Source organism: Parambassis ranga, chromosome 22, assembly GCF_900634625.1.
Source record: "Parambassis ranga chromosome 22, fParRan2.1, whole genome shotgun sequence".
Taxonomy (NCBI): Eukaryota; Metazoa; Chordata; class Actinopteri; family Ambassidae; genus Parambassis; species Parambassis ranga.
The window spans coordinates 16,845,057-16,859,394 of NC_041042.1; the positions used below are offsets into that span (position 1 = coordinate 16,845,057).

General features: G+C 43.4%; 1 protein-coding gene across 1 annotated transcript; it reads left to right on the plus strand.

The window, feature by feature from the left end:
• The first annotated feature begins 5,415 nt into the window (after window positions 1–5,415).
• Window positions 5,416–7,084, plus strand: LOC114427835 (interferon-inducible GTPase 5-like). Its single transcript, XM_028396043.1, has 3 exons — window positions 5,416–5,850; window positions 6,004–6,112; window positions 6,448–7,084. Exons 1-3 carry the CDS (start codon window positions 5,416–5,418, stop codon window positions 7,074–7,076), a joined length of 1,173 nt encoding a protein of 390 aa, XP_028251844.1. The 3' UTR covers window positions 7,077–7,084.
• The last annotated feature ends 7,254 nt before the right edge of the window (window positions 7,085–14,338 follow it).

Consider the following 14,338-nt stretch of genomic DNA (forward strand, 5'->3'; position numbering starts at 1 on the left):
GATGGAGGCGCCTTTTTCACTGGAAAAATAGGCGTGTTCACTGGAGAGTCTGCGCATTCTATCAATACACCTGCTTTCTTTAAATCCTCAATTACCGGTTCTATTCCTTCCATTGCATCAGGCTTTAAAGGATACTGTTTTATTCTAGGACGATGTTCTGTTTTGGGCCTGATTATTACCGGTTGTGCTCGTTTCACTAGTCCTACATCCGTGGGTCCTTGTGACCATAGTTCAGAGGGAACTTGTTTCAATAAATTCTCCTGCTCATCAGTGAAGAAAATGTATCACTTTTCAGTTTCAGCCAAATGTACTCCTGCTTGGACAGTCACAGTCCAGAACAATGCTTTTCTGGTCAGTTCAGTTGAATCACTATACCAGGTGTTTACACCTGTTGCTGTCCAATCACAAGCTTTCTCTCCTCTATTCACTAGCTGTCCGAGATCTCTCCATCTAGCATGTGTGTGTTTACATAGAGAGATGTGCATGTGGTTCCAGTGTTGTCTGTACAAAGTTTTAACTTGATCTGGTACAGTGACTGCAGCTGCAGCATTTGCTATACCATCAGAATACAAGTATGTCACTGTCACTTTAGCAGGTGTGACTTTATCCAAACGTTCTTTATACTTAGGATCAACGTGGTCAGTGTACCACATGGTGATATGCAAATCATTTGGTGACATTTGATCCTGAACCTGCCTCACCGCTCCTTTCCCTTCATTCATAAGAGAATCTCCCATAGAAATGGGTTGCCTGTTAGGAACGTCAAGTGTATAGTAGTAATTAGGTTTCCCTGTCCCTTGCACTACATATACTTCATCTGGTTTTTGTCTGATCATTTTTAATCCTTCAGATGTTGGTACAATGGCTAGGCCTAGAGAAACTAAGGCATCTCTTCCAAGCAAATTTACTGGACATTCTGGCAGCCACAAAACTGATAGCTGACATGATTTTCCTTTCGGGTCTCTAAGCCATATAGGTTCTGTTTCTTGGACCATTTTAATAGCACCTTGTGCTGATCGTACAGTAGAATAATTAGGGCCCAATGAAAGGTGCGGTAGCTTTTCTCTAATTGTGGTCCTGCACGCTCCAGTGTCACAAAGAAATTTAACTGGAGTGCCTTGTACCATTATAGTGATCTCTGGCCTTATTTTCTCCTCAAAAAACAAATCCTCTAGATTTAACACTTCCTCTCCTTCATCAACCTCTCCCTCAGGTTCTCCTTCTAACTGTGTATGTTCTAGTCATGCTGTCCCGTGACTGTGGGGGGAGGGATTGCTTCTGCAATCTCTCGCTATGTGGCCTTCCTTTCCGCATGACCAGCACGCTCTGGGGTTATCAGTTGAGCGTGATCCAAAACCTCCTCTGCCTCTGGCCCTACCGCGTCCGCGACCTCGACCTCTGGCTTGTTGATAAAACACAGCTGGCTCTTCTTCTTCCTGATAGAAGACCAACTCCTTTTTTCCTTTTTTGCTGCTAATGACTTTCTCCGCATGCAGGGCATGATTTACATATTCTGCGAGTGTTCCCCCGCTCATGCCTATATAATGACGACTTACCCACCCACTAATCTCTGGTAGTGAGCCTGAGTGTAAAGCGTTTTTTAGCTGTTGTTTATAAGCTCCATCATCAGCGTCATCCATCACTAGACCACTGTGCGCTCTAAAAATTTTCTCCATCCTTACTCTGTACTCCTCAAACGGCTCCTCTGGCTTTTGTTTACACCTTCCAATTTCAGTGTAATTTGCTCTCCTTCTATATCTGTTTCTGATCCGATCTAAAAGCGGATTCATATTTCTATTTAATTCCCCACTCTCAGGAGGATGAATCTGGTTTTGTGCATCAGTAGGGGAATAATTTCCTTTTACATAAAACCAGTCAGGACCTGTTAAGGTCATCCAAATTTGCTGAACTTCTGCTCCATTTAAATGATATGATTGTCGCAGATTTTCCATTTGTGTGATGCATTCCTCAACATCCTCCTTAGGGTGTGGAATCCCCTCAACTGCTTTTTTAACATCACTTTGAGTCCAAGTTCTGAATACTCTAATTACCTCTCTCTCACCTTCCTGGCCTGCGCGTGGATTAGGTAATTCTATTAGAGGGAAAACATCTGTGTCTTCTCTCTCTTGTGAGAAATCAGGTATTTTTGGTTTCGGAGAAAACATATTTTGTATTCCGGTTGTTAAGCCTTTTGACCAGTCTCCTACACTGCCTTTTGAACGGGTCAGCATTGTGTGTGGAGTTTCAAATACAGGAGGTGCGTAGCCGGGCTGTGAAATTGCATTTGCAAGAGGTGTGTATTTGGGTGGCCCCCCTGGTGGCCCCGCTGCTATGTGTGTGTCTGGAGCGGAGACCTCAGCCTGTTGTTGCAACAGCTGTCTAGCCTCTGCATATGGCCCACTAAATTCATCATCCTCCTTCCTGTGAAACATCAATGTCTGTTTCTCTCCTACACTGTCACTGCCTGCTGCCCCTTTTTTCTTTTTCTCATCCCTCTCCCGTCTCGCCTTCTTCTCACCCTCCTCACGCTGTCCTGCTATTTTGATCCAGACCTGCGTGTGTTCATAACCTTCTTTTTTCAATTTATTTTTATCATCTTTACATTTGATCCTAATTTTGAGTTGTAGGTCTTTTACATCAGTAGTTGATAGTTTACCATTAAAACTATACTTTTTTATCCAACGACCTAACGGTTCTATCGCGGCCTCATCTGCCTTTTGAACTATTTTCCAATCTTTACAAGTTAACTCATCAATTAACTTTTGTCGGGTTTTGCTTTGCCCCTTCCCCATTTTGATCTAGATGTTGGATCCAGTGGGTCTTAATACCTGCTGTATTCTATCACTGGATTTCTTTCAACAAGATGGCAATCAACAACCTTTTGTGGTAAAACTCACTTCAACCTTTTCAGGTGGAGTTTTCTTGCCTACATGCATCCACAAAGGCTCACCATTTGAGTCTTGTTGTTTTATATGAAATATAATTACCTAGTGGTAATTATGCTTCCATTCACACATTCACTTTCACACCTTTTTGTTCGAACGTGCACTTCACTTTTTACTTTTAATTTTAACACAGTTGCCAAACAGGTTCCGCTGACCTACGTAGAATTTAACTAGTCGTTTTAAACTAGGGGAGTCTACCCTCCTGCGGACTTTTTTACTTGACCTGATAGAGTCTAGAATTGTCAGGGTTTTATTCACTTTTTCAACACACAGAGGATCTCACTATCCTCTTGTCACTTCTTCAACACACAGAGGATCTCACTATCCTCTTGTACTTCTTATCTTTTACTGCGCGCGTCTTTCACACATTCCCCCTTTTTAAGGAAATCTATACTCACACTCGTCTGTGTCTCCTGGACTTTCCGTCAACCATCGGACCCCAGCCCACGAGGGAGGGACCAGTCCCGGAAAGGGTCTCAAGCAGTGGCCACTGTCTTTCTCTGGATCTCACCTCGTTCGCTGGGATCGTCAGGTATCTTGGAATCCGGCTCGAAGGACCAATTAAATGTTAGGTTCAAACCCCAAACATTTGTATTACACAACCTGTACAAAAGAGACACAGAGAGTTAGATATCTTTTTACTTGCAAGGAGAGTGACCAGAGACTGCTCAGTTACAATCTCCCACGCCACTCTGAAACAGCTCTGGGTTCTCCAAGCCTTTTATTAGTTAGGAACGCCCTAATACATAGTTTACTAAGGGAAAAAGGGTTCATGTATCACAAAGTTTGTCTCAGCACTCCTTATCTTAGTTTCGTTTTACAATGTCCTTGAACATCTTTAACAAGCTCTGTGTGAGTGTGTGTGTGTGTCATCTCATAAATGATAATACACACAATAAGATAGTTAATTCATTATGCACACATAAAGAGTAAGATGTAAACTCATATAAACTCATAAAGAATAAAGTAAAAGTAGGATAACTTATGTACATTGATTCCAACAATCATACAGTTCATACACTTAATGATTAAGTAATCCCAACAAATAGCTTATGTATTCTCTATTGTTTGGATGATAATGATGATGATGATGATGATGAACGAATGATAAACAGAAATGTGAATGTTACAGTCAAAGCTTACCATCTGCAGTGTTGCACCAACCACTGTACTTCCTGTTGGTGTAACTAATGTGGTTGTTTCTGTTAGTAACATGGCTTATTTTGTTTCTCAGTCACAGCACAATCACCTGTAGTGCTTGCATGTTTTAGATGATCAGAAGTTCAGTGATAGCAGTCATACTGTTGAAGATTAATGAAGGATTATTTGCACTCACTACTCACTTAAATATTATTAGTCTGTGTTTTGTACACTGGCTGTATATCTAAACAACAATGAAGTCTGGCTCTGTCTAAGTGTTAAGTCTTTTTAAAGGATCACAACTGGAGAGTGACTGAAGTTCAATGATGATCTATTCCACAAGAGAATGCAGCAACACAATAAAGTGTAGTGGATGCATCATTTTCCAACATCCTCATCATTTATGAATGGATGTTATTATTTTAAGGGGTCTTCTAAGATCACTTTCTGTCCTTGTGTGCAGGTTAGTGTGTGTTCACTAACTGTTAGCAACATTTTCTAGTTTCTGTCATTAGTTTGTCAATCAATAGATAACAGCTCATTTCCTGTTTGTCTCCACCTTTTGTTGAAGGACTGAAGAACAAATTGAACCACAGATATTGCCAGAGAAGACACCACCCCTGTGTCATTTGCAAACACATTATCAGTCACAAAAGTGAAACTATTGTTTCAAACCAGACGAACCCACTGCTGTGGAAGGACTCATAAGTTTGGATCCAGGTGAGTATTATCATGGAATTTACTGATTTTACACACACTGCCTCAATATTTGATGAATTTGTTCTGATGATAAAATTAAGACCACTCACACTGTTTTATGAATTAAAGTGCAATTGACTGCAGTCTGATTATGGTATATTTAAGTTTGTTTCTGTGTCTTCGGTGCCCTGTGTTTAACATGCACACAGAGGTGAAGCAGCTGATAGCTGACGTCTGTCTGTCTGACCTTATGTGGCAAAGATTAACCATGACCCAACACTGTGGACTGAAGTTTCCTGTTTTAACTTGGCCTGTATTTTACTATTACTATTAATAGTCCATCCCACTAGGGGTTAGATTGTTAATTCCTTTACCACAGTATCAGGTCATTAACAAATTTACAAACACAATGTTGATGAAGATTCTCAGTCATTCAGGTCGTTTTTATTCAGAAGGTTGAAGACAGGCATCTGGACTTGTAGAGTTTCCTTGAAGACATTTCGCTGGTCCACCAAGCAGCTTCATCCGTTCTACAATGTATCAGGCAGGACATTAAGGACGACTGTCTGCTATGTCATGAAAGGAAATGATTATGTTTACCTCTGTTTTACTGCAGATATTAGTTCTCATCATGGAGGCTGAAACTGATGCTGAAATTAGACAAATACTGCAGAACAGTGATCAAAGCCTGGCTGCTGCAGAGATCAATGAAGTTTTGGAACAACAGAACAACATTTCACTCAACATCGCCGTCACTGGAGAGACTGGCGCTGGTAAATCCACCTTTATTAATGCCTTTAGAGGTCTAAATGATGAAGATGATGGAGCTGCACTCACTGGTTGTAAGGAAACTACCAAAGAGGTTACAGCATACCCCCATCCAAACTATCCTAATGTGACCTTCTGGGATCTCCCTGGTATCGGCACCACCAACTTTCCAGCTAAAAAATACAAAAAGAAAGTTGGACTGGAGAAGTTTGACTTCTTCATCATAATTTCAGCTAACCGCTTCACAGAAAATGATGTCAAACTCGCTCAGGAGATCAAGAAGATGAAGAAAAACTATTCACACTCGCACGCACACCTACAGGCAATTTAGAGTGACCAATTGACCTGACATTCTAAAAACGTGCTTGTTAGAATAGAATATTCTAAGAAGCGCAACTTTAGAATTGGTCACTCTAAAGAATGAGGGAGGAAGCTGGAGAAAACCCATGCATACTTTGTCCGCTCAAAGATCGACAGTGATTTAGATAATGAAAAGAAATTCAGGACCAACTTCAACAGAGAGGAGACTCTGACAGACATCAAGGAGGACTGCATTAAAGGTGAGCTTTTTAAGCTTAATGTTATCCTGTTACAACATTACAATGCAGTTCAATGCATAGGCTAATGTTACAGTGGGGGTTCTGAGGGTCCTCAGCTTTTTCTGTGGATAAATAATATATAAAATATAAAATAATAATAATATAATATAAAAAAAATAACTTTTGAAATAAAGGATGTATCCAAAGTACAGTTGATCCAAAGTATATTCTATTCTAACAAGCGCAACTTTAGAATAGGTTTCAGCTCCCTGTGACCCTGCACTGCAGAATCAAGCAGATTAATGATAAAACAATGGTAAAATCTGAGTTGTGTTTTGATCTTTTTTCTAACACAGGTCTTCAAGATGCAGGTTTTGAGTCTCCACAGGTCTTCCTGGTGTCCAGCTTTGAGCTCCATGAGTATGACATCTCTCTGCTACAGGAGACATTCGAGACAGAACTTCCTGAACACAAGAGGAACGCTCTGCTGATGACCACACCCATCACCAGCCTGGAGATCATTGCTAAAAAGAAAGAAGCTTTTAAGTCCAAAATTAAATACTGGGCTGCTGCATCTGCAGCTGGAGCAGCTGTTTCTGTTCCTGGTCTTTCTATTGCTGTTGATGTAAGCATACTGATTGCTGCTGTCACACAGTATGTACATGGGTTTGGCCTTGATGTTCCAACAATGAAGAGGCTTGCTGCCAGAACAGGTGTGTCATATGATGATCTGCTTGCTGTCATTGTTTCACCGCTGGCTGCAGCAGAAGTCACCTCTGCACTTGTCCTCAGAGTGATGAGCTCACTAGCTGGTAGGACTGTGTTAATGGCAGTAGAGGAAGGATCCAGGTTCATTCCAATAATTGGAATCCCAATAGCAATGGGCCTCTCTTATATCGCAATCTACAGAGTTCTGAGTCACATCCTTAACACACTTGCTGAGGATTCAGAGAGAGTCTTTAGAAAGGCTTTTGGTTCTAAGTGAATACCTGCTGTGCATTTTAACCAATATGTGTTCATAGTTGATCAGTGTGTCAGAGGGCCTCAGCAGGTCTCTGTTTCTCTTTCAGTGCAGAAACAACAAAGTCCAGACGCCTTGCTTCAATCTTCTCTATGTATTATGACCTGGACGACTGAGAATCTTCATCAACAACATTCCTCAATGTTTTAATCTTACCAACTGTGGTGTAACATGGTGTGTTCTCCAACTGGTCTAATGAAGTGAGTGAACGGGTCACAGATGATCCAATGAATCCAAAGTCAACAAATCTAGCAGAGACATTTTCCCTTTAAATTTCTTCATGTTCTCTGTGGTGTTGCTGTCACCCACTGTCTTAGGTGTGTTAATAAATAGCAGCTTACCCCCATGACAGATTGACAGCCTCACAAATATGAAGCCTAAACAGCGCCCCCTAGTGTCTTGCTGCTGTATATATAATGAGTCAATTAACACTGACAAAGGCTACAAAATGACAGAAAACTGGAATATCAATACATTAATATGTCAAATAATAATAATATATCACTATAATATATATAATATCTCAACTTCTGGGCACCTGGCCCACAGAGTGTTGGCTGAAGAAATTTCTGGCCCTGGCATCGGGTTTAAAAGCTCTGACAAATCAGAGATACTGGTTGAAGAAAACAAGTTTACACTTGCTTCTAAGACTTGGTGAGAAATATCAAGTTCTTCCTCTGCACAACACTTGGTTTGTCAGTTTAGTTTTTCTGATGTTTATTTACATCTGTGATCCACTGGAAAGTCTGGATATTTGGACATTTACTACATTATCAGTAGATCAGTAGACATTATCGGTAGATGATAACTATAAAAAAGTGAATAAAAAGTTGATAACAAATAATAAATTCCTCTGCTTTCCCATAGTTTACTCTCTTGTAGTTTTTTTATTTACAGTGCTAATTTAAATTTTGTCAACCCTGTAGGATTATTTCTGCACAAATATATGACACCAAAGTTCAAAAGAACAGCTTAAGTTCTACCCATTGACAGTAAAAACTATGGACAGAGCTTCCGTGACGTCACCCGTTTGTTTCTGAAGAGCCGTTTTGAGTCTCAGTGGGAGGTTCCGGGACGTGATGACCGCCGCCATGTTGGCAGCGTCATGTCAACTAAAACTCCGAATATGGACAAAGAGGGGGAGCACGAGCGGGGATTAGGGGGGCAGGCGATCGTGGGAGCAGGAAACTCATGCTGTGATACGTCAACTGTCTGTCACTTGTTGTGACCTGATCTGGTCACCCCGGATTCCCAGACTCCGTCCCCGATGCGCAGAACATTGAATGAAAACCAGTACTGATCAGTTTCGCCTTTATAAAGGGAGAATGCACAGCTCAATACAGACCCCTCGATCTGCTCCAGCAGCTGACCGTTTGCATTCTGTCCGTCCCATGCATTAGGCTCGTTTTATTAATCTTACAACAAGGTGTGGTTACATTTACATAGAAAGGCATAAAAGGTAATGTTTTTCAGTGAAACATGCATATTCAATAATCACAGGTGGAGGGCGTATACGAAACTTAAAAGACATTGAAGTTCTCCACTCACATCTTTGATGTGTGTGTGTGTATTCTCACAGGTCCTCCTGCTACACGACCTTGAGTATATCTTATCTCTTTGGCAAGCTTGTGTTTTCATCTTTGGGGTCAACTAAGGGGTTTGCAGTTCGAATTTCTAGACTAACCATTAAACCTCAGAATACTTTATGGCCTCAGTCAGAGGTCTCGATCTATGAGCAACCATACACTTTTACCATATGTGCAAACAAACATATATTTTGACCAGGTTTGACCATATATTTCCACAATTCCCCCTTTTGGACTCTACTAAGAGTCCAACACTCAGAAATATAAGGAAAAAGAAACAATAAACGGTCACATCAGCAAATAGGAAAAACACTGTGTGTAATCAAACAAAACTATGGGTAAAAGTGACATCTATATGTAACAACACTGTGAGTAAATGTCCAAACACCTGGTGTGTGTGTATGCGTGTCAAAACCATAAATGAAGGTGCAAAAAAGAAAAACTCTGTGAAGAATGTAGTGTATTAAAAAACATATCATGTGAGTACATAAAACGAAACATGTTATACATCATAGTATGTGGGGGTATTTTAATCGGTCGGTCTTTCACCGTTCCCGCCCCCAGATACTCCTAACAGCTCAAATGTAATGAAAATTATCCTACAATAAGAATGTTCAAAATTGTGTTTTATCAGTTCATGTGTGTGTTCCTGTCCGTCTGCCTCATCGTCCAGCGCCCCGCCTGGTTCTCTGGTCCTCTCGTCCTCAGGATGTGTCTTCTTTCTTTGGATCCCTGGGGTTAGACTACCCGGGATCCTGGATTCCTGTCAGGGGATTATTCTGCCCCTTTTGTGACAGGATCCGTATCTGAATCAGCCGATTCAGACTTCTGCGCCCTCAGATCAGCTTGGACGTCCTGTAGAGAGCGTTGAGGCTCCCCTGCGCCTGCGCACTGGCTCCAGTGATACCAGGTGTCCCCCTTTCCTTTTAGCCGAACCGCGTGTGAGGTGCGTTCCGTCACCTGATAGGGACCTGTCCACCTTGGCTCCGACCACTTCCTTTTATCACCTTCAGGAGGACCCACTCGGCTGTGTGTGGCTCCTTCTGGACTCACCATCTCTCCTTTCTCCTGTAATACAAATTCTAACACCAAAGCTTCAAATTCATTATATTATGGTTTATATTAATACCATACTGCATGCTTCTTCAGTCTCAGAAGCATGCAGTTATTGGGATTCTTTAGGGGGAACCGAACAAGTCATAACTGGTATAAAACAATCAGTGGTCAGATAAGCTGACACCACCTGTAACAAAGGTCTGGGTCCCAAGCAGACCACACAATCAACTTGGAATGCATTAGCTGACTGTTCAGCCAATAAAAGCCAATTATTCCTGTAGCCAGTGACACCTGTAGCAACCTGAAACCATTGATCAGTATACAATCCTTCTGTTCCTGATACAATAACAACCCCTCCTCAATTAGCATTATTCTTACCTGTCACTAAGCTCCCCTGCACTGCTGAACTCTCTGGGATTGTGGAGGTGGTTGTATTAGGTGGACTATGTGTTTGATGATGATGTTATATTCCCCATCACCAAGCTATTTGAGAAAAATCCTGTGTTTTCCACAAATGTGGCCTCTGGAGATTTTTCTTGTGTTAACCTTACTGTTACAGGTGCAAGCTTAGGACAGATAAACGAGACATGGTGAATGATCACTAACTTTTCACTAACTTTTTATTAGCTTTGAACACATGTTTACTGTTTGATTGCTCATGATCTTTTACTTATCTTTTTGATACATATAACCTTTGTCACGGTTTTCTTTGGGTGTTGGACTCTAGTAGAGTCCAAAAGGGGGAATTGTGAAGTATACAAGGTTATTTACGCAATGACATGATACAGACCATGTATGTATTTGATTATATAAGCTTACACTTTGAGAAAAACACATCTATAACTCTTACAGAGAGTTAGGGAGGAACTCTTTGATGCGGTGAAGGCCGAAGCACTAGGAGGCATGGACTAAGATAAATCATCCAACATAGAAGGGACAAAGGGTTTCATAGTCATAAATATGTTAGACCAATTATGATAATTAGTAGGTGGAGATAAAGGGGCAACATGTCCCAATATGGGAATACCAACGAGGGTCTTGAAGAACTGTTTATCTATTATGCAAATGTACCTCAACTTTCAATAAAACAAGCCTGTGTCCAGGGGAAGGGCAGAACACTTATGGACGGGAGTGAAGCAGACTGAAAGGCCTGTGTTCACTGTGTTCTCCCTTTTGCAAAAGGTGAAACTACAAAACCCAGGGTATTTTCTTTCACTCGATGTTCTGAATACAGGAGACGGAATCTGACAATCCGGGGTGACCAGGGAAGGTCACGACACTACAGGTAGGATGGGAGTGTTCCAATCTGAGTGAGAGAGTTCCAGCACGCCATTTTCAAAGAGTCCATGAATAGTATCTGCAATGCCAGCTCCGGCTGCTGGCTTGTGGGGATACTGTGGTATCCATAAAGGGCCTGGTGTGTTAATCTGAAACGTCACAGGTTCACAGTCCACCAGACCCACATCAGTGGGTCCGTCTGCCCATAAATGTGGTGGCAAGCTGTCAATCACAGCCTGTGCCAGAGGATGATCAGTTTTCTCGCTACCATGATGTCTAGCAAGCAGTTCATGTGCCAGAGTGACAGTGTTCATAGTTGAAACAGTTATTTTGTATGCTTTAGCAGATGGAGAATACATGATTTGAGGTAAAGGTGTGGGTTGCCAGTCTGATTGCCCCATGGCACGTTTAACCATGCCACCCAGTTCTTTGGCCTGGTGGTTTGGATGTACAGCTAATGAGACGTGGGGATGCCCTTCGTCACTCATCATGTACCAAGACATTTGTTCTGGAGTGAGGTCCACACCGGCTGCCACGCCCTCAGGTGCCACAAAAATGTCTCGGACTGTAATAGACCAGTCCTGTCCCTCTAGGGAGTGCGCAAACTTCTCATGGTACCAATCAGTTTGCTGCCTGTCATAAAACAGAGTCACATGAGGGGGGTCAGGGGGAGAAACATATGGTTCGACCTGGGCTATCCAGGGCTTCCACTGCAGGTAGGCAGAGAGGATTCCTGGGTTCTGGGGAGTTTCAGGATGTAACATGCCCCAGTAGATGTCAGCACATGGGTCAGTCACAGGTCTCATCAGATATTGTCCGCCTGTGTCTGCAACATTACAGTGGAACATGGTGCCGTCCGGCAGTGTCACTGTCAGCCCGTCTGGGCCGCACAAAATAGATGCTCCAAACTTAATCAGCAAGTCTCTCCCCAGTATATTCAGAGGCAGAAGAGGTGAGTGTACAAAACAGTGTGAAACAGTCTGATGTCCCAGCTGAGCAGTCATGGGAGTGGTTATAGGCAGAGTCTGTTTATCCCCAGAGAAGCCCATCACAGTGATAGAATTGCTGGACAGTTCCATAGAAGATGAGTGAAACAATGTAGAACAGGTGGCGCCAGTATCCACCAGAAAAGGCAGTGTCTCATCCTCTACTTGCATAGATAACATCGGATCTGCCGTAACGATGTAATCTGAGCTGCTCTGTGGGGCGTGTCATTGTTGTGAGAAGTCACAATCCCACTGTTCCCAGCCGGAAACAGGAAACTGTCCAGTGAATGGAGGTCCTGGGGGGCGGGAGGAAGCCCTCCGTGGACCAGACGCTGCACGTCCTCGGGCATACGGTCCCTGTCTGTGTGGACAGTCTTTGGCCCAGTGTCCCAACTCCTCACAGTAATAGCAGCGGTCACGACCTGGGTCTCCCCTCGGCTGTCCCCTAAGTGTTCCACCCCTTCCGCGCCTGCCTCTCCATCTGCCCCTCCCTGATCCGTACCCCCTGTAGGACCCCGTAGGCTGCTGATAATCAGGAGAATAAGGTGGTGGAGGCACCCAAGGTGTGCCAGGAGGTGCGTCAGAGCTTTCAGTGACAACCATGACTTTATTATTTTTATCTTTCTTTTTGTCATTGGCCTTCTGTCTGGCCTCAGTCAATTGCATTTTCAATAATTGTGTTTGCAAATCCTGGACATCCTTACTGTCAGCTTGTGCTGCCTCTTGGGCACGAGCCAAATGATGCACTAGATGTCTCTCCCACACACTGGAATCACACCCTGCCATGTCTGGGTTATTATCCATGGCAGTTTTTACGGTCTCAGGAACCCCGTTTAGGACGGCGGTCCTGTATCACACCCTCTGAATGCCTGGGTTACCAGGGTGGCACCCGGTGTGTTTGATCCATGTGTCTTTGCTTTGATTAAGATATTCTCTTGGACTCTGTTTGGGGTCCCATTTCAAAGTGGGAACGGCGGCTCCAGCAGGCAGAGGATATTTATTTCTTAGTGCTCTGCCTATTTCAGTGCTGACCTGAGTGAAAGGTGTGTCATCTCTCTGTCTAGTAGTGGCGGCGTCCTCCTCTATGTCCCTCACTTCTGAAGCTGTAAGACACCTAGAAATAACGGCCCGAAAATCACCTAGAGCGAGTCTGTGGCCTGCTGTCAGACTGTCAAGTTGACTTAGCCACATTGCTCCACCTTCGGCCACTGGAGGTAATTTATCCACTAGTGCCTGTACATCACCTAGTGGGAATGGACGATATTTGATCTGGTGTTCAGTTTGAATCAGTGGTAACTGATGGTTGAGTGTCTGTGTATTATCATGTCCTTGAGATCTAGTTGTCATGCGGTGTGTTCTGCTTCTGTGTGCTAAGTGTTCAGCTTCATGTGTTTTCAACCACTCCTCAGTAGCCTTGACCTGTCTCTGTAATAAATCAAACATGTCTCCCTGCTCCGCGGACCAAACACCCTCGACCTGCATCTGAACTCCAGCTGTCCTCCCTTCCTGTGATCCGTCTTTCCACACGCCTCCCACCTGAAGTGTAGCGTCTCCAAATTGGGGGTTAGCGTGTGCATATGTGTGTGGTGTTAAGTCCTGAGCTATAGCAGCCCGCAACTCCTTTAATTCTTCCTGCAACTGTTGCACCTTGTCTATTTCTCCCTGCTTTGTGTTCACAATGTCTGGTGTCTGTGTTCTGTGTGACAGCGGGGCTTCAGCTGCAACACATAGTGCTCTGTCGCAGCTCGGTTCTCTCTCCTTTCGCAGCTGGAAAGGTGAGAGGTCAGGGACCTCTGGAGGCCCTTCACGGGTGCTAACTCCCGAGGGTAAAGCAGACACACTACTCACTTGGGACGTGTGAGAGCTGTTATCAGACCACGCCTCAGGGGAATCAGGCATGTCTGTTATGGCCAGTGTGCCTTGAGTTATTTGTAAAACTGGATATAATCCAGCAGATGAATGAGAGGATGGTGGTGCAGTAGGAGGGGGTGGTGTATACGGTGGGGGATCCTTATGTTTTTCTGCTTTGTCATCCTGTGTTTTGGGCTTCTCAGTCATGAGGTGAGTTACACCCTGACCTATCAAAGCCCATCGCGCCCACTGAGCTCTCTTTTCCTCTGCTTTTTCCTGCTCCCTCTTAAATCTCCCTTTCTTAGACCAACCACACTGCTCTGCACTCTTCCTGGCCTTCTCCCTCTCTGCCTTCGCTTCACCCTCCTTTCTCCAAAACTCCTTCTGTAAACAACCTCTATCTTTCATGCCACGGCCTATTTCTCCCAACAAATTAATGACTGCCTCCCTCATCTGAGTCATCTCTTCT